The 27,458-nt window shown below is 35.2% G+C and overlaps 1 protein-coding gene across 1 annotated transcript in view; it reads right to left on the reverse strand.

Annotated features, from left to right (window-relative positions):
• The window catches only part of NUP205 (nucleoporin 205), a 71,982-nt gene that overhangs the window by 4,903 nt on the left and 39,621 nt on the right, over window positions 1-27,458 (reverse strand). The window contains exons 23-38 of the mRNA XM_045565475.1: window positions 25,159-25,273; window positions 23,510-23,659; window positions 22,858-22,929; window positions 22,329-22,486; window positions 21,504-21,584; window positions 20,522-20,713; window positions 19,732-19,999; window positions 19,532-19,630; window positions 16,499-16,647; window positions 15,002-15,193; window positions 13,997-14,118; window positions 12,273-12,411; window positions 10,587-10,713; window positions 6,307-6,383; window positions 4,107-4,235; window positions 3,791-3,917 (exon numbers count right to left, since the gene is read on the reverse strand). Coding sequence (XP_045421431.1) covers window positions 3,791-3,917; window positions 4,107-4,235; window positions 6,307-6,383; window positions 10,587-10,713; window positions 12,273-12,411; window positions 13,997-14,118; window positions 15,002-15,193; window positions 16,499-16,647; window positions 19,532-19,630; window positions 19,732-19,999; window positions 20,522-20,713; window positions 21,504-21,584; window positions 22,329-22,486; window positions 22,858-22,929; window positions 23,510-23,659; window positions 25,159-25,273 — 2,197 coding nt within the window. The remainder of the gene's footprint in view (window positions 1-3,790; window positions 3,918-4,106; window positions 4,236-6,306; window positions 6,384-10,586; window positions 10,714-12,272; window positions 12,412-13,996; window positions 14,119-15,001; window positions 15,194-16,498; window positions 16,648-19,531; window positions 19,631-19,731; window positions 20,000-20,521; window positions 20,714-21,503; window positions 21,585-22,328; window positions 22,487-22,857; window positions 22,930-23,509; window positions 23,660-25,158; window positions 25,274-27,458) is intronic.

Consider the following 27,458-nt stretch of genomic DNA (forward strand, 5'->3'; position numbering starts at 1 on the left):
ATAAAATAGTGTTCCACTTATAAGCATCTTATACAAATTTCAAATGACCTGTTTTAAAACAAGGGATGCCCTAGAATTTAAGGACATGTAAACTATCATTAAGACCAACCCAAGACTACTTTTAAATACCACTGATAGTTCAAAGAATGTGTGGTAAGGAGCTACTGTAATCAGGTACATACATAAAGCTGGAGACCCTGAGAGAATAAAGAAATTAGGCTGATGGAGATCAACAGAACCTACCCTTCACTGAGTAAAGACTTTTTTGAGGACTCCATCAAAGTTATAAACTTTTACACTCATCTCTCCTCTCATCACATATACAAACCATATACACAATCTGGGGCTTCTTGTCCTCAGGTGAATGATTCCTGCCTTACCTGATGGCTCTAGTTGTATGGATTCTTTTCTGGTCTGCATCTTTCTGGTTACTATACTGACAGCTGGAAGTCGTTTTTTCAAAGAGTTATATAAGCACACTAACCAAAATATTCAAAAAATATAACTAGATTTAAACATTAACAGTGTTTTACCACAACTCCATTAGAGTAGCAAAACAAAATGATAAGCCTTTTACCTGGTTACCTTCTAATGAAGGTGCAAAGGAACAGTGGGATGTCATAAAATTTGTTTGCAGAGGGAAGAAGACCTAGAGAACAATAACATTATCACCCTAGAGATAGTTTGTGTGCTATAATTAGAGCAATTTCCTCTAATGACTGAGGGATTTCTTGGAAATACTATGGTAACTTCAAGTTCAATTTGGAGATAATCTTTGTTTAATGGCCCAAACTGTCATGAATACTGAAGGAGAGATCTGTGTTGGCTTTCTTTACTACCAACTCCCTTAACTTTGCTCTAAAGTCAGATCTCATAGATCTTTCTACAGAGGGAAAGAGAGAGAACAGTCTCTTCTCTGTGGATGCTATCACCAACCAGGATATTCCACACAAATTCAACGTGCCAGGTATCCTTTCCCAGTCTACAATAAAGATGTTACCATCTTTACAATACAGGTCGTTTATTTGAGAGCCTTGTCCTAGTAAAATTAGGTACCCTGGTCCCCAGATAATATTTGTGTGATCTCTATACCCTGGTAGGAAGATATCCACTAAGATGATCTAATGCTGAAAGGACTCCCAAGAATTTCTGGAGTTCTCACCACACTAACTTGCTCGAGTCTAGAGAATACCACAGTATTCAGAGGCTATCAGAGTTAGACACAAGATCGGCCGGGCGCGGTGGCTCACGCCTGTAATCCTAGCTCTGGGAGGCCGAGGCGGGTGGATCGCTCGAGGTCAGGAGTTCGAGACCAGCCTGAGCAAGAGTGAGACCCCGTCTCTACTAAAAATAGAAAGAAATTATCTGGCCAACTAAAAATATATATACAAAAAAATTAGCCGGGCATGGTGGCTCATGCCTGTAGTCCCAGCTACTCAGGAGGCTGAGGCAGTAGGATCGCTTAAGCCCAGGAGTCTGAGGTTGCTGTGAGCTAGGCTGATGCCACGGCACTCACTCTAGCCCGGGCAACAAAGTGACACTCTGTCTCAAAAAAAAAAAAAAAAAAAACAAAAAAAAAAAAAAAAAAAAACAGAGTTAGACACAAGATGAAGATGACTTGTGAGAAACTGGACTATAAAAACAGACCCCACAGGACAGACTACAGACCACGTGGTCTCAGAATTATAAGCGCAATAGGAAAGGGTCCTTGGATCACAAGTAAAATATACTACATGACAATAACCATAATGAAAATAATAGCAGCTGACATTTTGTAGTGTTAACTGCCACCCAGTGTTCTAAGAGACTTTACATATATTAACACATTTAATCCTTACAGCAATTCATCAGAGGAGAGCTTGTTATTACTTACATTTTACAGATAAGGAAACTGAGGCACAAAGAGTTTAAGTAATTTTCTGAAATCATACCAATAAGTTACTTATAGAACTGAGACTCAAATCTGGCCAGTTCATCATCAGTCTGTGTTCTTAACCACCAGGTTAAAATGCCTCTCTATAACTAAGCATTCTCAAACCTACCACATACCTACCTGCACATATGTTTAGAACTGGAAGAGAAAAATATGGTTGTTGACCCTTAAAAAAGTCTAAGAAAAAAATGTAAAAATAACAAATTATAAGGTTTCAAAAAGTTCATCTTCAATAGACAAATGGTGGCCGGGCATGGTGGCTCACATCTGTAATCCTAGCGCTCTGGGAGGCCGAGGCAGGAGGATGGCTTAAAGTCAGGAGTTCGAGACCTGCCTGAGCAAGAGTGAGACCCCATCTCTACTAAAAAAAAAAAAATAGAAAGAAATTCACCAGACAACTAAAAATATATAAAAAAGTAGCCGGGCATGGTGGCGCATGCCTGTAGTCCCAGCTACTCGGGAGGCTGAGGCAGGAGGATTGCTTGAGCCCAAGAGTTTGAGGTTGCTGTGAGCTAGGCTGACGCCACGGCACTCTAGCCTGGGCAACAGAGTGAGACTCTGTCTCAGAAAAAAAAACAAAAAAAAAAGACAAATGGTCAAAAAACATATGAAAAAATGTTCGACATCAGTAGTTGTCTTTACATCAAGGTATCTTATCAGCTATTAAAAACTTCTGCTTTCAAGTATGACAAACTAAGATCACACCAGACAAGACTCTCCTCTCTGTTCCTCTATGGCAAAACCCTAAAAAACCTAGACATAATACACACAGAAGCAGACACTGGTGGGAAAGGCAGAACTACTGTGACAAAAATCAGAATAGCAGATGCCTACGCCAGGGATTGAAGGAAAAAAATGTAAAGAGGCAAGAAGAAACTTTTAAGGAACAGGGAATTATTCTGTATTTTGACTGCAGGGGTAGTTACCCAACTGCATACAACTACCAAAAATTATTTAAACTGGATACCTAAAATGGGGGAATTTTGTCATATATAAATAATAGCTCAACAACAAAAAATTTCTAATCCTACTAGCTGGTATATTTTATAATAGAGCCTAACAGAGTTCTTAGCATAATTTATATATGACAAGGTTACATATTGTTAAACTGTATTTTTCATAATATTACTTTATATTACTATTCTACTAAATACATATGTTTTGTGATTAAGCAATTTTCAGGGAAGTAAGTTCTTGAAGAGGATGAAAATGAAACAAAATTACTCCCAGAAATCTCAAACAGAGGCTTCCTGAAATCACCAACAGTCCATTCCATTACCACCACCAAGATACTCCTGGGCTTTGTTTCCTGGGTGTCCCATAGGATTACAGTTCTAACTCATCCATTACCCTGTCCCAGATTCCACATCTTCCCTACTGAGTCGTCAGAAAATCATAGGCTAAGTCAGCCTGCTTAGTATCTAAATTTTATTTTGCTATGTTACAGAAATTTGGAGCTATAATACAAAATCCAGTTTAGACACTAAATTCAGCTTAACATGATTGAACATAACAACAGTGTTGTATTTTCACATTTTCTACCCAGCTAGCTGACTCTCCAATCCTACATCCTTTCTTCAGAGACCCCAAGTACTATTCACAATTATACTCTCCCCACATGGTTCTTCTTGATTTATCCCCAGAAAATCTTAAATTTCTCTATTCTCTCCAGCTCTCCAGCCTTACATATAAGTCTAACAATAGTACCGCCTACTCCTTTAAAAAATCATTTAAAATTTTTCCCATTAATGACTCTTAATAGAAAAGCCGCATCTTACTGGAGAGCCAAGATGAAGAGCTGTGTCATAATGACAGCAACTTAGTTCCTCAGACACAGAATGAAAGAACTAGGCTCACCTTGCCGTGGTCCATCTCTATTAACAGTTTCTGAAAGACTAGGTGTGAAGAGACACACACCATGCTGGAAGGTGGGGGAACTCTGTAGCATGAGTGACTGGCAATATTCCATTACATTGGCACAAATCTACAATGGAAGAACAGTAGTAACAAAAACATTAGCCCCTCAAATGCCCTCACATCACAGAAATCTAGATTTGAAGGAAAACAGGTTATAAATTAATTTATACAATTTTTCACATCTGTCATTTTTATCAAATTTTTCCAAAAACATAAAAACCTTATAGAATACTCACACAATTCTCACTCCTCTTACCTGTTGCATAGCCAGTTCGATCTCATCTTTCTTGCTCACTCTATCTCCCTCAACATTATCATCTTGGAATTTAAACTGACGGAGTCTGTCAGAGCCACCAAAACGACTTAGTAGTCCTAAGCATTGGCGCTAAGAAAGAAAAAGATATTTTGGTGATATCTAGCTGAATATATTTAAAATTAGTGACCTCTCTTTCTTGAGGGATAGAAAAAAGAAAAAGTCAGTGGATAATGGAATCATACTTTAAAGCATCAGATATTTTACTTCCAACTGAGTCAACTAAAGGTTGTACTATTAAAATTCACCTCTTTTGCAAAGGTATTTGGTTGGTAGGCAACTCGTGAAAAGAGTACTGATAATTTTTAGCAACAAATCCCTAAAATAATCTAAATATTTGCCAAAGGATTTTCTGCATTGTATGAAAAATTGAATAATTCTTTGGAAGATACTCATTAAATGAAACACACGTTGATAAACAAATGAGAAGCAAAATGAAAGGTCAACTACAAGATGGTTCGTAACAAGCACACCATGATAATTTGGGTGCGGCACAAAATTATCATGTGTCTAATGCACAGATTTAAAGGTTGTTACTCCCGTGACTGCTTCTAGGGACTTCATCAAGGGGTTGGGAACACACCAGTAGCCTTGGCAGATAAAATGCAAATGTCACTAGCTTCAAATGTTGGTACTTTTCACCTGAGAATACCATTGTTCCCATGGTTCTCAGAGGGAAAAGACAAGCTTTTCAAAATTGGCATCATATCCAGTGGTTAGCCCATGGGTTTGGACTCAAGAGACATGGGTTCCAAATAGCAGGTATACCTTTTTTCTATGTGATCTGGGACAAGTTACTTAATTTCCTAAAGCCTGTATGTTCACATTTCTAAAGTGGTAATAACAATTCATATCTTATGAGATTGTTATCAGGATTACCTGAGAAATGGTGTTGTATTTAAATTGCTTAACACAATGTTCTGCACATAATCAATTCAGAATAAAAACATGTATTTTAAAAATTGGTTACACCACATATAGATATAAATATACAGATATATACATATATAACATGATTACCTTATTTTAACTGATGTTAGTTTAAATAAGTTTAGATAAGGCAAAATATATTAATGAGGCTATAATATAAACTTACTGTGACAGATTAGTTATATCTATTTTTAAAACTTATAAATGTGTGTTTCCTACTCTTAGAGATAAAACAGATGTGCTCAAACATTTCCAAAGGTCACCTATGAAAGATCTAGCAAAAAGGTCTTTTTCTCCCTACCAACCAAAAAGTTACAAGACTTAAAAAACCCAGGGTATTGCTGGGTTTTGCTGGAGAGAGAGCAATCCTTTTTGGAGAGCTATTTGACAATTATGATGTAAAAATGTACTACGTGTATACCCTTAGTCCCTGTAATACCATAGGTTATTTAATCTAGAGTTTAAAATATGTACACAACAATGCCAGTAGCAGCATTTTTCTTGGAAAACTTGAAAAACAGTTCATGAAAAAAGGACTAGTTAATTATTGTATTAAAAACCATGGAATATAAATTCTAGTAGATAAATACAATTACTCTGCCAATTAAAAGTGAAGATGTTCAGACCAAAGCAGGCCAGGAGGCTCCCAGAAAGTTAGTTTATCTAACCGATAAACTATCTGTTTGAATATATTGGAAGTTTACAGAACTGGAGGAGAGTTTGGGAATAAATTAGTATAAAGTACATAAAAACCAAGCAAACAAAAAAAGAAACAAATAATTATTAACTCTAGGGAAAACAAAATGTTGCACACAAAAGTAACAGTACCATCCATGGCTTAATCACAAATAACATTATATTATACAATTATAAGGATGTAACACTAAATGTTAATATAACCAAATTTGTGATATAATATATTGAGTTCCAGGAGGGTGTGATGAGAAATGCACATATTGCATGAGGGAAAAAAAAGAGTAAAGAAATCTAAATTCCCATCTTCCTAAATGGAAAGTCAATAGTTGATTCTCAAAATTGGAAAATCAAGTAGTATCAACATAAGAATGTTATTTAGAAATACCAAAAAATGGATTAAAACAGTTGAAAGGGGTTTCCCAAATCTAAGGAGCAAAATGGGGAGGATGGGTCAGAGAACTGTTACATTTTGTAATATGTCTTATAACTGCTATTTAAAGAAATAAGAATCAGTTACCTGGAATCTTCCAATATGTCCCTGTAGCTCCATTAGAGATCCTTCATTTACATCAACATCAAGTTCACTTAATATGCCTATAAAATTTGGAATGCTTTTAAATACAATTTTATAATAAATAAAAGCTTTTATTAAAAACTAGGAAGAGAGCTAATATTTTATATCCTTTATGTACATGAACAGACACTTTTGCCATGAAAGAGTTTTGAGAAATACAATTTTACGAAGACTGTAAGTACCTTTTATATGTTAGTAACACCAGCACCAGCAAATGTACATTAATATGCAATCTAAAATATAGATTGAGTTGATTTTAAAAGGCATTTTTAAAAATTTTCAAGAAAAATCTAATTATTTTTATAACCATAAAAGTTAAAATTTTCTAAATTCAGTAGTAAATTATTTTCTCATGAAAGAGTTTAGAATATAAAACACTAAGAATGACATCCATTTCTTTTTGACCTTTCTAGGTACTGTATCATTTGATTTCTCTTTTCCCTTAAGCAAAATACAGCTTGTAAAAAAAAGTTTCCATTTAACTTCTCAGTTTGGCCCTTTACAAAATTCTAAATCGAGGCACTGTAACTCATAGTACCATGGCCTCTCTTGATTTCTACTGTGCCCTCCAAACAAACCTGTGGGACATTCTCCCCGTTGGTTTGTTTCCTTGTTCCATGACTAGTCATGCTGAGGAAAATCCACCTAAACCTGTCCTAGCCACCCTAACTTTCTCTGTTTTCACAATCCCTTTCATTCACTCCTTACTCACTTCTAAGCATTTAAAAAAGAACCTTATCCTTTTCTCCTCATAATGACAAGCCTTCCTCTTTCTAGATGAGCTCAGCCTTCAACACAAACTGAAAAAAAAAGTCCTCCTGTTATCTGGCACATGTGGATACATGCTCCTAGAATTACTTTCCTTTCTAGCATATTAAAATCTACCCTGCCACAGAGGATCTTTCCTATTTGAAAATATGTTCAAGTCTCCCTTATACTCCAAAACAAAACAAAAACAAGCAAAAATTTGGTTAGTATCAAATTTCTGAAACTGTCTATAATTGCTGCTTGTAATTCTTATGCTCTTCTTTCCCCTCTTAACTTCTTGAAACCTGGGATTTTGCACCTAACATTATCATGGAACTGTGACTTTTTCTTCTTTGTCCTCAAATTTGTTATCTCTGCAACAGATCCTGTGCTCCAGCGTTTGTTTCCCCACCTGCACTGCCTTGATTTAAGAAGAATTCCAATTCTCAGTTTCTGTAAGACCTTTCTGTTAAATGCTACCTATCTGTTCTATGTATACTATATATATATCACTCTCAATTCCAAAACACTTTTCAGAATATCTGTGTGTCACAGAAACAAAAGTCAACCAGCTAAGATTTGTGGAGGTGTGACATAGCCAGTAGACAGCTAGGCACTCTGGGGGATACAAAGTTATAAACTGGCTTGCAATGTTACGGGGGCATGTAAGACAAAAATGTACGTTGAAATTATAGGATAACACAAAACCATATGAGTCAAGGGCTGAAATGTTCACAGTAAAGTTAAGAAGAGGGTAACTTGTTTTAAAAGTGTTTTTACAAATTTGAAAGGTATCTGACATTATCTTTAAAAAAATTTTAAGTATATACATCTCTGACCAAGTACTGACAGGAATTTATCAAACCTACCAGTTCAAATGTACAGAAATATGTGAATACATATACAAGAGACACAAACACAGGTATATAGAGAAGTACAGACACATGTACATATACACATGACAGTATTAAATGCCACACTGTTTCAAATATTTAAAAGATTAGAAATAGTCATGTCATAGAGGTCTGCTTAAAACAAGGGTTTGTTAACTATCTCACAACTGGAAAATTATGCAGCTAATTAAAAGAAGGAGTTTAGGAGTTATATGTGTTGATGAAAAAAGATCTCCAAGATAAAATTTTTAAAAAGCTACAGAGCAATGTGTATGGTATGATTTCATTTGTGTGGGAAGGGAAAATGTTTATACACACACTCAAGCTTAGAAATTTCTAAAAAAATAACTACAAACTGACAACTGGTTCTTGTCAAAGAACAAGAATAGCTGCTCAGGGTGCTTTTAGTCTATTCATTTGTTTTGTTTGAATTTATCATAAAGATGTTAAAACAAATAGTGCTTTTCGGAATACAACCTTAATGCTAAGCCTGTGCACTCAACAGGGCCAAAAGCTGGTATTAGCAAACTATAGAATTGTTAGGTGTTTTTTAAAAGTTAATCAAAGGAGACTTCATAAAAAAAAAATAAATAAATAAAAAAATAAAAAAAAACACCTTTGCCAAAGGATTTGATAAAAGGTAAATTCTCATAAAGAAATACCTAACTAAGGGCATCTGGGTTAAGATGGCAGAATGAAGTAGTGTCATAGAATGTCAAATGTTCCTCTTGCCATTGACCTACAAAATGAATGAGGCTCACCAAAAAAGGTAAGGAGCCAGCTTGTGTCATAAATACTAAACAATGGTAGTGGCTGAAGAAAAAAAAAGCAGAAAATTCTGATGAAGTGAGCAACATCATTCAGCTCATGGCCCTTATCCACCCCTCAGAAGCAGTATGGAAGAAAGAAGATAAATCAATAAACTCTTAGAAATTGTCATGGAGATCTAGTAATTTGCAGACAAGCAGATTGAGAGCAATCAGTTAATTCCAGGAGAAATCAAGAGAAAACCCATAAGGAGAATCACTCCACAGCACTACTGGACCTTAGTAGAGGCATGAAGGGTGGCCAGACTTGGAATCATCTCAGGACACTGGAATGAGCTGGGGACTAAGGCACACCAGCTTAGTGGACTGGGTGGAGCAGACCCTGGGATCTCCTCGAAAGGAGCACAGGCTCCAAGTATTAATACCTCAGCAGGCACAGTACTCAGCCCTGTCCAACTATCAACTTCTCCCAACCCACAGGGCTCAGGTATCGAGACATCCCCAAACAGGAAAAAATACTGAGGATCATGGGGTAGATTCAGGGGTTGCCTTAGACTTCTCCAAAGCAACAAAAAAATGGAAGTAGTGTAGCCTTATTGTTAAGCACACAGGCCCAGAAGCCATTGGGCCTGGGAAACTCTATACTATCAGTGTTATCTGTGTGACTTTGGACAAGTTAACCTCTCTGTTCCTTAGTTTCCTCATCTGTAAAATGTGGATAATAATGGTTTTACCTCATAAGACTGCTGTGTCCTCAATCAATAACATGTCAAGTATTTAAAACAATGCCTGGCACATAAATGCTTAATAAATGCCAGCTGTTATCATTGATATTCCACATCCACATTCTGAGAGAAAGAAAATAATAATAACCAGCCATGTTGTCATTCAAGAACAAAGGCAACGTTTAGACATTCTTAAACATTAGAGAGTTCAGGAAGTATAAGACAATATACTTTCTCTTGAGAAAGGAGACCACAGTATAAATTAAAAATACCAAGAGATAAATCAAAAGAAAGAACTCATGAATGGTGAAGCCATGGGGTGGGGATGAGGGTGGGGGTGGAACACAAATGGCGTTTTGCAGTGACTCCATGTAAATATACAACTAAAACTAAGTAGCTGGTTGCAGAACTGAATGTAAATGCTATAAAACCTGACATAGCAAAAATGATATAAGCAATCAAGCTGAAGGTAGAAGAGGAAGGGTGAAAGAACTAATCATTTCATCTTTCCTATCAGGGAGTAACTGATTCTAAAATTTACATGTAGTAAAGAAATTATATTGGGGGAAATAATCTTTCTTCCTTAATCACACTGATCTTTTAATAGACAATATCTCTATACTCATGTAGTAAAGAAACATTTGTTTGGAATTCAACAATTCCTTCTCTTTCTCTGCAATTATCTGTTAAATTCACGTAAAATTAAATATTTGTTCTCTAAAACAGCATGTAAAAGGCAATCCAATTCTCAAAAATTACTTCTGAATTTCTGTTTTTATCTCTCTCGTATGTACATATACATACAACAATTTAGAAAAGCTATTTATCAAATGTTAACATTTGGTAATTTCTAGGTAGTGAGATTTTGAGTGTTAATTATCTCCTCGAACTTCTTGGATTTTTTTTTATAATGAGCATATATTATTTTTATAAACATAAACTTAATAATTATATTAAGGCAATTAATTCTGTTAGCAGTACCAATTTCAAATAAGTCACATACAGCGGCAAGATAACAAAAATCTCATTCTATTAAATATATGTCAGTCTGTAAAGAATTATTAAAAGTCCATTCAACATAATCAACTCACCAGGAAGTGCTGCTTTACTTATAATTCCTGTCAGCAGAGCTAATTCCTGCAAAGACCCAGCACTAACATCCTGACAGCGCAGAATTGCTTGTATGGTATCAGAATGTGAAATGAGAAACTGCAACACCTAAGCCATGGAAAAAGAGGAGAAATGGAAGAAACAGAGGTAGAAGAGTAGAAAATTATATTATAAATGTGTCACTCATCTTTCAAATAATGTTGAGGTAATTCGATGTAATGAGGAAGAATGAGAGATAAGTAATTGTTTTCTACATTTATTAATACACAGTTTATTTCTTCAGGAAGCAAAATTTAACTAAAATTAACATGAAAGCTAAAGATAAGGATTATTTCTAAGTTTATAAATAATATGTTTAGCAGCTACTATAGAAGAGTATGATATAGCTTGGACCTACTCTATGAAAACTATTATTTGACCTCTATTTTCTTTTATTGTTTGTCCAAATGGAACTAGAGCAAGAATTTAAAATGAGTAGGTATTAAAAACAATACAGAATTCAAGAAGCTTCTCTATGGAAGTGTGACATGGGGAAAATCAAATAAACAATTTTGCCTAATTCTCATTTTGATGTGGTAAAAACAAGAGACATAAATCCTGACCCCTCTAAACTCTGCCCTTCCACCTTGGCATTTTACAGTGTACCATCATGGAGGATTCTCTCAGTATTTTCACATATGAATATCTCAACTAGATTATAAACACCCTGAAGACACAGACTATGCCAAAACAAGCTGAGGATGTGAATCACACAGGAACTGTGGCTGCTTTTATTTTTTAATACAGATTCTTGGTCTCCACCCATCACCACTGGATGCAGAACTCAGCCATCTATACTTTCCTAAGAGGCAACTCAGGCGATTCTGCTTCAGTCAATACAAGACTGGTGCAAATCTTAACCAAGGAGAAGACAAGCAAAATTCTTTGAGTTTTAAAGAACTTACTTGAAGGCCACGTAGGCCTAAAAGGGGTAGGATGTGAACCTAGATTACTGCAGTATGAAATAAGGTGCATCTACCCTGGTAAGACAGGTCTGAGGCCTGATGGCAGGGAAAGCAGACAAAAATCACCAGAAATAAAAGCGTTTTAGGACACAGTTCCAAAATATAATAAAGCAATACAATAAAAGGTTGTAGATTCATGATTATAAACCTAATTAATCACTGAAAGATTAAATCATTTATCATATTACTAGAGAAACAAAAAGACATATGTTTGAAGGTTTCACTGAAAAACAACGTAAATAAAACTAATTTCTGGTATTTAAAAAATTTTGATAGTTCTCAATATCGTATATAAATGTGGTGTTATCATCTTTTGTATTTTCTGCAAGGCCTAACATAGCCTTCTCTCAATAAATACTTGCTTAAATTACATTTTAGAAGCCAGCTTATTCCTATCATAATAACTATATTCTTTTATAGAAGAACAAATTTCAACCTCTTGCTTTCTATCTCACTAATCTATTAGCTGTTTCATTCAAACAAGAGTACAAAAAAGGGCCAGTGTAGTTCAGAGCAAAGTACAGGGGCCTTTTTTCTACACATCACTCTGTCACAAACATTAATATTAAGGAAAACTCACTTAAGCTTTCTATGCATAGGGTTTCTGCATTTGTAAAATGAAGATTTTGTAGGAGACAATATCCAACAAAAGATTCAGCTTACCTGCCCTGCTGCCTGCAAGTGCTGGGCCATACTAGACGTGAGGATGACCTGGCACAGCTGGAGGGCGGGAAGGAGAATCTGACGGTAGCGATCCACTGGTGTAGGGATGAACACTGGAGGGTCTCTCATGCCAAATATGCTTTATTCATTTCAACCAAAGGAGAGCAACATTACAAGGATTAAGGTATACTCTCAGCAATTCCTTACCATTTATGTGGCATGTCAATCACGGCCGGGGGATTAAGATAGGAAGCTGCTAATGAGTACTCTGCATACCATATGTATATCAGTAATGCATAGAAATAGGCTTTTGCCTAAACTTATAGTTTAGTAAAAACAGTATTATTTGAATTTTGAAAAATCTTATTAAGGAAAACCTGTATAATTTAAAAAGACAATGCTTGAAACTTCCCAAACATATTTATTGTTCTTTAAATGCTCCCTTGGGCCATAGAGACTGTAAGACGCAGACAAAAATCAAGTTATTTTCCTCCAATTTCCTTCTCCCCTACCCAATCCAAAAATGACTCTACACTGTCCATTATATAGGATGAGTATCCCTTATCTGAAATGCTTGTACTTAGAAGTGTTTTGGATTTTTTTCAGATTTTGGAATACCTGCATTATACATACTTGCCAGTCGAGCATGCCTAATCTGAAAATCCAAAATCCAAAATACCCCACTATGCATTTCCTTTGAGTGTCATATCAGTACTCAAAAAGTTTCAGATTTTGGAACATTTCAGATTTCAGATTAGGAATACTCAACCTGTATAAAATAAAACAAGATTTAAAAGAGTTAAAATGAGGTTGTAAAATCACTTAACCCTTAAGATTAGGTCTCAGAACATTGTATTAATAAACTCTTATTTATTACAAATGTTTATATTAATATTTAAATTTTTGGACAAAAGAAAATGCCTGCCTGTTGAGGGAATGGAAGCAGAATACAGAAGCTTTGCATAGAGAAGTGATAACATGCCACAAACTAAAGAATATTGAACTCAACCCTCTTTACCTAAAGTCAAAATATTAATAATAACTCTCATGTTTAAAACTTTAGAAAGCAATACTAAAGTAAATTTTTTTTTCCCCAGGAGGTAAAACAGTTCTGTAGTTAAGCCTGAAAAACTTAAACATTCAATTTGGTAATGGATCCTCTGAAAACAATTACTAAATCCAACCTAAGTATTATTTACTGCTAGGGAAGTATACTGTCTGTCTAACAATGCTGCAGTCATGTAGACAAAAGAAAAAAAACTTCAAATTCAATTTTCCATATTCCAATTGAACTGAGAAATCTGAAAAGCTTGAAATTTGAAAATAATTTCACTTGAAGCTTTCAAATTAGCAAGCAGTAGGTAAAATATTAAAATGAGAAAAATATAAACACTGAAATCCCATTCAAATCATCAGAAATAGGAAATCCACAAAAAATTATAATTTTACTGTAATTCTTTAAAGGACCACTGTCACTGAAAACAAGTATTTCTACTGAACAAAATAGTAAGGTTGGGAAGGTACACATTTACTAACAAAATTCACTCCCACCCCTACCAACTTTTACCATTATTACCAACTTCCATTTATTAGTAAATGACAGGAGCTTATGACCCAAAAACCCCACATCAAATAAAAGAGTGACAACATTATTTTTGGAAATTTTTTCTCCTTAATAATCCTTTACTGGAAACTTAACCAAATTAATCTGCATGGACACTTACCCCTGTGGGTCCATTTCTGGGCGCATGTCATAAACCTGGCATTGCGCTAGTCTCACAATCACCCCAGACCTCAGCAGCTCTAACGCACCCTGCTGTATCTTAGCCACTCTCGTGAGAAATGCCTAAGAAGTGACACAAGAAAAATCATCAGTGCTGAAATCATGTCCAAGGGCCTCATATAAAAGTACAGCACTCTCATGGCACATTTCTCATCTTTAGTCACCACTGAAGACAAATTTGGGGCTAGGCACAGGGGCACATCATACCACCTTTCTCCTTGATTTTTATGAGGACTCGGTGCCTGCACAGTGCCTTGCATGGTTCAAATATTCACTTAAACTGTAGATTTTGTCATCATCATGTGGGCTTATGGAGGGCAAGGAAGTCTGTCTATTTTGCTCACAGCTGTATCTCTAGCACCTACTACCAAGCCTGGCATATAGTAGGTACTAAATTAATACTTGCTGAATAAATGAATGAAGGAGGAAAAAGGAGTTAATGAAGAACCTTTGACTTTATTCTTAGGCTTCTATTATTGCGGCATTTGTGATAATTTTAACCACGAGGAAACAGAGAAACTGAAACAGATCTGGAGGCAAGGAAATGATGAATTATATACTACGTTGAAAATTCTGTGTTTAAAGTAGAACTAGCACATCTACATTGGAATTTTCAACATGGCAACTAATATAGTCTGAATTATGTTGTAGGAGGACAATTCTGCTCTCTCTTCATGGAACACTGGGTGTCATATTACCATCATTAGCAAGCTACGTGAGTAAGCAGCAGTCCCACTATCTAATTGACCCTCTCAAGATCATTTCACCCATTTTTGGCACGCTCAGAAGATATACAGATTTCCAAATTTAAAACTGCTTTAAAAAGATTACAGCTTATATGATAGAAATATTCAAAATGTATGCCACATTGATTTTCCTTAATACGTCTATAACCCCAAGAGGAAGTGACCTGTTGATCTAACATCAAATGTCAATAAAGCCTTACCATTTTAGATTCATAAGTATAAAGGGCTTTTAAAAGGGGAGGCTGTGGAGTGAGTAAGCTCTGCAAAGTACGGTCATCTTCAACTAAGCTGTCCACAAGGACCTTCAAATAGCCACTGTTAGAAAGATACAGAAGCCACTGCTGCTGCTTGTCTACGGAGACAATCCGATCAAGTAGAGCCAAGGCCAGCATCTGAAGGAAGGATAAATCAAAGTTCAAAACATGAAGATGGCTACCAAAATCAGTGACAATAACTGCCTTTATCTGGGAATACTAAAAACTTTTTTCGTAAGGAGAATGGTTGCTCACAATAAAATTTCCTTATTTTGTTTTCTTGAGAAGTAAAAAGTATGGATCCAGAATATCAATTTATTAATAAAAGGAAACATTCAGGGTAAAGTTATATTTCTGAAACAAAACCTAAAATATTAAAATAATGGCATTAAATATATTTTGGCAGAATCTAAACATTACCATTAGAGGAAAAGAATTTGTTAAATTAGCTCTTTTCTCTAATTGTAAAGTGTTACACCCTCATTACAGAAGAAATAGAAAAGTATATAAGAAATACACAATCTGATAAACAGTTAACCCATTTTGGTCTATCTCCTCCCAGTGTTTTTCCTATGCATAAAAATACAACATAGTTTATATTTTATCCTATTTTTTTAAATCCTGTTTCCCAGGGTCTTCAAAAACGTGATTTAAATGCTACATAATTTTTCACTAGGACAAAGTCATCTTCTCATTGCATCTCACCAGTGTGCCACAATATTTAAAAGAAATATAAATGCAAATTCTCCATAAAGCATTGAGGCAGAGAAGATATACTCAGTCTAAAAGCAATTTATCTAGCATCCCTTAACCAAATATCTTTATTAAGCAGCATTTCTGTTATTTCTGCCAGCGTTGTTCCACTAGCCAACCCCAAAATTAGCAAAAAGGGCCAGGAGCGGTGGCTCATGCCTGTAATCCTAGCATTCTGGGAGGCCGAGGCAGGAGGATCGTTTGAGTTCAGGAGTTCAAGACCAGCCTGAGGAAGAGGGAGACCCTGTCTCTACTAAAAATAGAAAGAAATTAGCTGGACAACTAAAAATATATAGAAAAAATTAGCCAGGCATGATGATGCATGCCTGTAGTCCCAGCTACTCAGGAGGCTGAGGCAGAAGGATCACTTGAGCCCAGGAGTCTGAGGTTGCTGTGAGCTAGGCTGATGCTACAGCACTCAAGCCCAGGCAACAGAGTGAGACTCTGTCTCAAAAAAAAAAAAAAATTAGCAAAAAGATAATTCTGAGAGGAAATTCTGAATTAATTAAGATTCTAAACACAATTAAACAAAACATGAATAAATAAAAGTCCCAAATTACAGCAAATAAGGAAATCCACTAATGTATTATAAAAAATAATTCTTATGTATAGCATACATTTTAAACTTGTTTATACTTTAATAAGTGAAAATACTTATTCAATTATAACACTAAACAAGAGTCACTTTACCCTTCCAATCTCATGACCATCACATGCGTCTCGACAGACCACTTCCATGAGGGCAGCTCCGTAACTCTCAATGATGGCTATGTTTTCTCGCTGTAATTTACTAAATACATCTTCAGGGGCTGTCAGCCTCTCCCACATGGTTTTCTTGGCTAAAAGGATTAAAACAGAAAAAACACTTCAAAAAAGGAAGTTTAATAACTAAGTAATGACATTTCATATGCAACAAAAAAAATCCTTCCTTCCATTACTGTATATACACAAAGGCCACTGACCAATGCCAATGAGTCCAGGCAGTTAAACTTTAATAACACAATGCATATATTTCATGCATGTACACTAAAATAATAACAGTATCAGGAAAAGGATACCGTTTGGTTTCTTAAAGAAATCAAAATGAATTATGGGACTCCAAGAGAGTATCCTATATTTATCCAGTTAATCTTTTGTCTTTTATTGTAATCTTTGTGAATTTGCCTAGAAAGAATCAGGTACAACATAAACAAAAATCTGCCTCCAAAAAATCAGATATTTTTATTAAAAATAAAAGCACACCCATTATAAAGATGACTTTAAAATACAATGACAATTAACAATATGAGATTTTATATAAGATTGACGTAAACCTCTTAGAAAAGCCTCACAAATACACTAAATAAAGCAATAACTAACGCTGGATGCAGTGGCTCACACTTGTAATCCTAGCACTTCGGGAGGCCAAGATGGGAGGACTGCTTGAGGCCAGGAGTTCAAGACCAGTCTGAGCAACATAGCAACACTCTGTCTCTACAAAAACTAAAAAAATAATTAGCCAGCTGTGGTGGCATGTGCCTATGGTGGCAGATACTCAAGAGGCTAGGACAGGAAGATCAGGATCCCCCGAACCCAGAAGTTTGAGGCTGCAATGAGCTATGATTGAGCCACTACATGCCAGCTGGCAATTGAATGAGGTCCTGTCTCTAAAAAATAAATAAATAAATAAATAAAGCAATAACCTGATTTGGAACTAATCTCACGATTTCCCCTCCCAACTACTATGTAGCAGGAGTTTTTAAATCATCACCCCGATGACTTCTTATATTAATAAAAAGCCTATTGTAGAGCTCCACCCAGTGGTTAGGTAGTGATTTTGCCAATTCAAACTAATGGCATGTAAAAAAAATTTTAGAAAAGAAAAACATGTGGGAGGTGTTGGGGGCGGGGGAATTACTATCTCTCTTTTTAAAAGAAGCTCATGTTTGTTTAAAAAACTTCTCCAAACTATTCTGATATATTTCCTGACCTTAAAAATATCTTCATGGATTCATTATTCAAGTGTGTACTACATGTCTATAAATCTACCATTTGGCTATTATTATGTTCTAGGGTACTACACATGGCATAATATACAACCACTACAAGAATAATATGAGATCAACTGAGTCTTACACACAGTGGTTTTTAAGAGTCTGTGTACAAAATAAACATTCGTAAAGGAGACGGGTACAAAGTCTGCTATCAGAAGGCACTTCTGACAAGTTCTTAACAAATAGCAGAATAACTCTGCCATAGAGTATTATATATTCATCTGTTGAACAGCTAAAAACATTTTTCATGACTGGAGATCAAAGGTTCCAGATTATTATTCTCAATTAAAAATGCTAACTCGGCCGGGCATGGTGGCTCACACCTGTAATCCTAGCACTCTGGGAGGCCGAGGTGGGTGGATCACTCGAGGTCAGGAGTCCGAGACCAGCCTGAGCAATAGTGAGACCCCGTCTCTACTAAAAAATAGAAATTATCTGGCCAACTAAAAATATATATAGAAAAAAATTAGCTTGGCATGGTGGCGCATGCCTGTAGTCCCAGCTACTCGGGAGGCTGAGGCAGTAGGATCGCTTAAGCCCAGGAGTTTGAGGTTGCTGTGAGCTAGGCTGACGCCACAGCACTCACTCTAGCCCGGGCAACAGAGTGAGACTCTGTCTCCAAAAAAAAAAAAAAAAAAAAAAAATGCTAACTACATTTTAAAAAGCAGCATTTATCAATATTTTAAATATGCAAATCTTTTGGCCAAGAATTCTACTTCTTGGAATTTAACAAAATCTCACACTGATACAAAAAGATATATGTATACTATTAATGAGAGTTTACAGGCTAAAGCTTTTTTTAGAAGGCCATTTGATAGACTCTATTAAAATAAAAATGTGCATATTCTTTCACATGAAAATTCTACCATAAAGCATCCTTCTTAAAAAATATAGGCACGTGAAAGAATAGCTGACGCAGCAGTTTTGTGGCAGTAAAAATTAGAAATAATTTAGGGGAGGGGCTGTGGTAGAAGAAAAAAAAATAGAAATAATTTAAATGCCAAGGAAAATGGTTAAATGTTATATCTATACCTTGCAATAACAGAGCCATTTTAAAAGAATCAACTACATGTTACTATGATTTAGTTCTACGCACATTGTTCAGTGGGATGGGAGGCAAGTGAGAGAGTTACAGACCATATAAAGCTAAAGTATTATTTGAGGGTGTTTTATTTTTTTTTTTACAGAACTCATGTACTATCTTCATAATTCTTTTTTTGTTGTTGTTTTTTGAGAAAGGGTCTTGCTGTGCCACCCAGGCTGGAGGGCAGTGGCACAATTGACAGCTCACTGCAGCCTCAAACTACTGGGCTCAAGCAATCCTCTTGCCTCAGCCTCCTGCGTAGCTGGGACTCAGGTGCATGCTACTCCATCTGGCTAATTTTTCTATTTTGGGTAGAGACAGGGTCTTGCTATGTTGCTCAGGCTGGTCTCAAACTCCTGGCCTCAAGTGATCCTGCCGCGTTGGCCTCCCAAAATGCTAGAATTACAAGTGTAAGTCACTGCGCCTGGCCCTATCTTCATAAATCTTAAAAACCAAACATTCTTCCTCAAGTATAGAGTAAGTTCTTTAATGATTACATCAAGACTCATTTATTATAGTTGTGCTTAGTCAAAAAATGGAGAAGTGATTTTTTAATTTAAAGTAACCTTTTCTAAAACTAGGGATTAGGAATCAATCTAATCGTACCTGCTTCTAAGGTGTCTGGTTCATCTGGTCTCTGGGCAATCTGTAGGTAATAAAGCAGAGAGCCATACAGGTGAGTCCTCACTCGTTGGAATCCACCACCTAGGAAGATTAGGGAGATATTGTCAAATGAAAACTTTTTTTCAATAGAAGTTAAAACAAATACAAAAGTTGTAATTTATAGAAAATTTAGATGACAAAACCTGTTTTCAAAATGAAGTCCAACAGTTTCTTCAATATGATGTGAAGTGAAGAATCCCCAATAGAAGCAAAACCCACTAACGAGCTCTCTGCTGCAGGAGGTGAGGTGAAAGAACTATCGAGCATAAAAGCGTAATGGGTCTCTCCTGGTCCCAAGACTAACGGCTGCTTCTGTTCTGTGCGGACTGCCTGGCTTAGGTGAGCAGTTAGGGTGAACACTGCACCAGCGACCACAGGCATTAACTCCTGCGCTGCTTCATCATCCAGTATCTTAAAGTACAAGGGCAAATTAGAGTGAGGATCCTGCTTTCAACTGTAATCACAAACACATTTTATATATATTCACCTTATCAACTACTATAACAATGTAAGTATAGAATATAAGAATTGTTCAAAAAGAAAAAAAAAGCTGGGCAACAGGTGTTCTTAACCAGAAGTATTCCTATCAGAATTCCCCACGGAAGTTTTCTTTTTTGAAATTTGAGAATGGTCTCGCCAGTAGAAAGTAGCATTTGGTAGGTCTGAGGTGGAATCTGTCCATGTGTACTTTTACCAAGCTCCCTAGGTAATTTCTGATACACACTCTGGTTGAGAGCCACTACTGAACAGAATTACTGTTTCTCAAGGAAAGTCTTAACATTGGTATTGCATAACACTTTTTAACTACTAATCTAAAATGGGAAAAAATTAGGGTGGCAAAATATATTTGTTTATATATGTATATATTTTATAAATATATGTTTATATATAAAATTTGTTCAGCAGTATAAAGTAATTTAGGAAGTATGTCACCTTATCGTGCACATCTTGTAAAATATCCCGAATGATCAGTTGTCGGTCCTCTGCTTGAATGAGGTCCTGGGGACAAGCTGTCAGTATAATTTCTACCAGCTGCCTCCATGACTCCAGTGCATGCCGCTTTGCATGAAGACACTGCAGTAGTTTATTTCTTCCCACCACATACTGAAGTATAGTGCTGATTTCCTAAAGTCACAGAAATTGAATCAAAGGGTTGACACACAGGTAAATAAGGTCCATTATCAACAGATTCATTTAAACACTGTCAGTTATTTGGAAAATATTTATTTGAAAACCCACCACCTGCAAGCCAGGCAGCAGCTACCTTTTCATGTTATTTTGGTGACCAGGGGTATAAAAAATAATATATATGGGTAAGAGGGTGTGTGTGTGTGTGTGTGTGTGTATACATGTGTGTGTACGCATGCATGCATGAACGCATGCATGAAAGGCAGAGGACAGAGGTGGTATGGATGAAAATGAACTTTTTGACCCTATTATCTTCTTTCTCCTTATAACTATCTACTTAAACTTACTCTAGAATACTAAAATTGCCTAAAATCCAAGTTCAATGGCATGTTTCCCTGACATGTCTTTTACTTCTTTGCCTTTTGCATTGGCCTGGCCAGTTATGTTTCCATCTATGTGGTAGTTCTTCCCACCTAACCTCTCATCCGTAACGCCCCATTTGTGATGACAAACGACTCTCCTCCCTCACTGATAGGGAACAAAAAAAGTCAGGTTGCAAATCCTTAACTAGCCTAGCAGAAAAGATGTTATTTATTTTGACACACCAGACATTAACTTCAGTCTACAAAAGTTATAAAATCAAAAGTGAAAGATTCCATTAAAGTTTAATTTTTAGGTAGTTTATTAATTAACAAACTACATGTCAATTTACATATCTTTTCACCAACCACTGAAGTAGTTCAAGTAGTTAAAAGGGTAAAACTAACATATACTCAATGGAGCTTACCTCCATTAGTAGAGGTCTCTGTCCTATGGCTGCCATACCCTGAAGGGCATTTACTTCAGCTACAAGAACTCTATGAAGAAGCTATAGAATTAAGAAAAGAGAGAACAGTAAGACCATTTCAGACACTGGTAGAACAGTAACACCCAGCAATTACTATAAACCGTCCTAAAAAAGAAAGTTTCAGATACCTTTATATATAATCCAACAATGGCACTGTCCAATTTCCAAACAAAAATATTAAGTATCCCTCATATTCCTGAGAGTGGTACCAAAGAGCTTATGCGCAGGTAAATTAATGCAAGCACTCTGGATATCTTCTTCCTATTGGCAAAGCTATTACCATTTACCTAGTAGAGAGTTAAATAGTTAAAACCACTCCATATTCTAGCTAGGTGGGATAACTATTGATACTAAAAGGGATGTGATGGGAAACCTTTTACAAAAGTTATTGTAGTCTATTAAGTTTTATTTCAGGATTGTTTAGCAAAAGCCCCAGTCCAATAAACAAGTGACGGGGTCTCACTCTGTTGCTCAGGCTAGAGTGCAGTGGCGTGATCACAGCTCACTGCAGCCTCCAACTCCTGGGCTCAAGCAATTCTCCTACCTCAGCCTTCCAAGTAGTTAGGACTATAGGTGTGCAACACCACACTTGGCTAATTTTTTTTTTTAAGTTCTTATAGAGACGGGGTCTTGCTGTGTTGTCCAGGCTAGTCTCAAACTCTAGGGTTCAAAGGATCCTCCCACCTCAGGCTCCCAAAGTGCTGGGATTACAGGTCTGACCCACCACACCCAGCCTATAGATACATACTTCAAAGCAATCCTCACCTTGACATTGCAGACTGTCTGTCCCCGTAAATTCTTGTGCTCACAGTTAGCAATAACTTGTTCAATCTGTGCCCGATCAAAAAAATCCAGCTGCAAAGGCTCAGGGATCTCCTGACTGAAGTCAATTGAGTCAAGAATACTCAGAATTTTTCGACGTACTAAAAATAATAGAAAGTAATTCAACTTGGGACACTGAAGAAAAGAGCAAAATCATCATACTCAGGTCACTCTCAATACTCAGCTCACTCTCAAAGATAGTGCTATGTTCAAAAAAGGCATTAGTCTAGAAACTGAAGATATGTTAAAATCTAAGTTTGACTTTATTTTTAATACATCCACTTACAAAAATATTTTCTTTCCTATCCTATGATCCTAGTTATAAAAAAAAATTTTGGATGACAAATACTCCTTTATGTATAGTTTTTCTATACCAGTTCAGAATTTGAAAACATAGGCATAATAATCTCTTCAAGTTTTAAGCAATTTTATGTCTACAAAATTAATTTATTACAAATTCAAAGGCCTTTACCTTTTGTAGTAGTGTCAAAGTGAAGAAACCCAGAGACAGACCTATTTTCATCTTCTATTCCTCCTTCACCATCTATTGGAAATGCAATAATAACAGATCAGAATAAGAAGAACCTATTCTTAAAACTATATTTATTTGGAAATAACAAACATAGGTATTTTATTTCTAGGTCATTGTTTCTAGGTCAAAGAGCCCTTTGCAAATGGATAATTAAAATGCAAAGACTGATGAGGACTTACTACCAACATTCATCTAATTCTTCCTGTCCCTACGGGATTCACTTCACAATTGTTAAGAGAATAATCAGAATTCCAAAACTGGTAAGACCTAATCATGCCAATGAGCTGATTTAAAAGCTTGTGCTTAATTTGCATGTATAAAACATAGTCAAATAACTTAGGTCATGCTGGCTCAGTGTGACAAACTCAACTGAATATTTTGTATATAATATCTATATGACTACAGGGTAATGTAGATGCTTAAAACAATACAAAATGACTACCATGGGATAATTTTAAAATTTGTGTTTTAATGAAAAATATTCTAAAGGTAAAAAGAACTATTTTGGTCTATAATCACATACTGAGCACAAAATTCAGGCTCGTGCTTGTCTTCACAAAGACCAGTCACCAGCAACATAAGACATATTCACCTGAGTATGGTTTCACTGGCATGTCATCCAATAAGAGGTGCAGGAGCCTCTGGGTATGTGACCGTTGACGATTCAGAGAAGTTACCCTTAGTTCTATTGAAGCAGTCTTCATAAGCCATGACATTTGGTTCAACATGGATATTTCATATTCTAAAATTTAAACACATAAATTTCGTTTCCCAGAATAATAACACAAGATCAGAGCAGACCTATGTTCCATAACTCATCATACATTTCCCATATAAAAAAGTCAATAATTTATGAAACTTAGCAATATAATAATTTACCACTCTGTAAAATTACAAAAGAAAAAAAGATACCGAGGGAAAAAAAAATAAGCTAGTACGTGTCTATGACAGACGAGCTAAAGCAAATGAAGAACAAGAGACAAGTTTTCATAGCAGATAATTTCACAAAGATCCTCTGACTCTGTTATATTCTGACATTAATACATAACTTAATATTATTTAAAAAACAAGGAATTTTATAACTCATTAAAAAACTATCATACAGCTTGATTGATTTCACAAAAGAAATACTTAAAAGAAATAGAATTAAATTACATAATTTTATAATATCTCAAGATAATTAAGGACATTTGGTTTAACAAATAATTAGAGCTGGGCATCACTTATACAATAGGAGTTTTTTAATCCAATATTATTTTAATATGCTTGGCTTTGAACTCCTAAATTCTGACAGTATACATATAAAATTCACCAAATAACAATAATATTAATAATAATTTCAGGCAAAGCTAAATCAATTTAACACATACCATAACAGGCAAGATATTAATCATTCTTACTAATTAGGTGTAAAAAGAGAGTTTCTAAAAGCTTCTTATATAAACAAAATCTCAGGACTAAAAATAAGATATGTAATGAAAATGAAGTGAAAACCTTTTGGTTTTGGTCCAAATTTAAGTGGCCAGAATGAAAAACCTTTTGCCATTACATAATTCCCAAGAGTTTGACACCATTACTCTAAAAGGTAAATTAAAAGCTGACAATTACTAATAATGGAAATTTATTTACAAAATATGGAAGCTTCAATTTCCTAAAATATAAAGATGATACAAAGTAAATTTAAAAAAAAAACTCTATAGGCCAACATTGTCTGGACATAATTTGAATTTAGAAAATTCTTAAAAGTCAATCAGAAAGAAAATAAAGTAAAATCCTGATAAGATATCAATAGCTTGGGATAATTATTAGTTATATCAATAAACTAAGTTATAAATGTTTTCCACCATAATCAGTTTTCAATATTTCATTTCAAAACCTCACTTGGTTTCAATATATACAAAAGAAACAAAAGTAAATCAGGCGTTTTTATAAAACAATTTTCATTCAAAAACTAAATTTTCATAATTTTCTTATACAAATATTTTCCTATCCCTTCAACATAATCTTCAAATTTTTTTGTTAGTAAAAGAATCAAACTCCATACTTGATCAGCTATGTTTAAATAAGTTTATACTAGCAGCTAAAACATCAGGCTTCTCAAGAACAAAGCACAAAAACAACTCAAAATAACAAAGAAGGAAAGTATCAAAATGAGAACAGAATCCTCCCAAATATTGTATAAGTAAAATCACCCAACATGGACTTATAAATTTGTTACAATAACAGTAAATAACATCCTACCTTTGTTCGAAAAAGGCAAATGTTGCAACTGAGAAAATAAGAAATCCTGGCTGGTTCTCAAATACCTCATAGTAGGACCAGATGTATCAGAGCATGCACATAACTGATATATAACCTGAAGAATTAAAATAAGAAAATCTCCGAATCAGTCTTTCTATACATTTTAAGATAACAAAATATGATCTTAGCTCTACCAAATAAAAAACTAAGACCTAGCAACAACTCAAGCAAAATGGATAAACAAATATATAAATCATAAGCTCAGAGTTATGAGCAGTCTTTGGTATCCCAGCTCAAGAAAATACATTGAAATACAATTGACGGTGCTGATAACATTATTATAGGACTAATCCTGAAATCACCCTAAATAAATTTATTAATATACACACATATAGTTAAGTAACAAGTTTCAGTATTTTAACTATTATTGGTAGCAAATTACTTGGAAGTAACTTCTGAGAACCATAGTCATTTCATCCTAACCTCAGGAATATAATGCAATCACTAGAACTGAAGCAAATGCAGACACTACAAAGAAGATCTACAAATTCAACTAAATAACAAATCTAAACTCTAAATACTTGACAGAAAACTATAGATGAGGGGGAAGTTTTTATATCAAATATATCAAGTTTTTATATCAAATATAAGAGAAAGTGACTAGCTCTAATATATATAAAGATCTCCATTACAAATATCATAAAAATTATGGATATGAGTATCATAAAGATCTAAATAGACAGAATGTGAAAAATAAAACATAGCCCATAATCAAAGAAAAATGTCCATCTGTTTTCTAGAATTTAAAAAATTAAGGCAGGTACCATATTACGTCTTGTAAATCAGCAAAATTTTTAACTGTAAAAAGCAAATCTCAGTACATATTTGGCAAAGTGGCAGTGAAAACTTTCATTCATACATTGTATAAACATTTATTAATTGCTTTCCATGTATGAGGCACTTTAGACTTGTCTGTTATTGGCACTATTAACACCTAGTATAATTATTATGATTGTGAATTAAAATCTAAAGTCAAAACTCTTCATATCCTTTGACCCAACACAGTCAATCATTATTTACAGAGTCCATATTTGCTAATTTGTCTACATGTTAAAATCTATTCATAACCCCAAAATCAATACTTTAGGCACTTCTATGGTCATTTATGGCAGGGAGGAGAGCAGAGACAAATTGCAATTGCCCAACTCACATGCTGTCACACAAAAGCCAACACTCTGCTTTCTTGTTCCAGCTGTCACACTGTAAACAAGGGTCCTCTGAATGATCTATTTAATACCACATTTTTTAAATTTTTTTCATGCTTTTTAAAACAGCCCCCAAGCATAGTGCTGAGGTGGCTGTCTCGTGTTTCTAAGTCTAAGAAGGCTGTGATGTGCTTTTCAGAGAAAATAACATGTTAGATAAACTTCATTCAGGCATGATATATAGTGCTGCTGGCCATGAGTTCAATGTTAATGAATCAACAATATACATTAAATAAAATGTCTTTAAACAGAAACACAAATAAAACAAGGTTATAGATTCATCAGTTGACAAGAATATTGGGACCAAAGGCTTGTAGGAATCTAACTCTGTATTTTCAATGGGGGCAATGGTTCAGGATTTGCCAATTCAGTATTCACAGTGACTTTATAAAACATAACTACTATGAATAAAGAGAATCAACTGTAAACCTATGTCTACAAATATATTCTTAAAAAATATATAAAACAGGGCGGGGGTGGTGGCTCACACCTATAATCCTGAAGCACTCTTGGAGGCCTAGGCAGGCAGATTGCTTGAGCTCAGGAGTTCGAGACCAGCCTAAGCAAGAGCGAGACCCTGTCTCTACTAAAAATAGAAAATTTAGTCAGGTGTGGTAGCTGTGGTAGCTGTGCCCAGCTACTCGGGAGGCTGAGGCAGGAGGATCGCCTGAGCCTAGGAGTTTGAGGTTGTAGTGAGCTATAATGATGCCACTGCCCTCTACCCGGGTGACAGAGCAAGACTCTATCTCAAAAAAAAAAAGAAAATTAGCTATAACAAAAAATATATAAACAAAAGGTAACTAAAGATGTCACTAGAGCAGAGTAAAAAAACTGGAAACAATCTAAATGTAATTTACATTGTAATAGCACAGAAAGTTTATCCGAAGAGAGGGGGTAAAAGGACAAAACAAGTGTATGCATACTGAATACAATTAAATAAACAATATGTATACACAAGGAAAAAGGCAAAAAGAAAACACATGGTAAAAAATAAACAACTCTGCTACAAATGTATGTATGACTTTCAAAGAGCTT

This window comes from Lemur catta, chromosome 11 (assembly GCF_020740605.2).
Source record: "Lemur catta isolate mLemCat1 chromosome 11, mLemCat1.pri, whole genome shotgun sequence".
NCBI lineage: Eukaryota > Metazoa > Chordata > Mammalia > Primates > Lemuridae > Lemur > Lemur catta.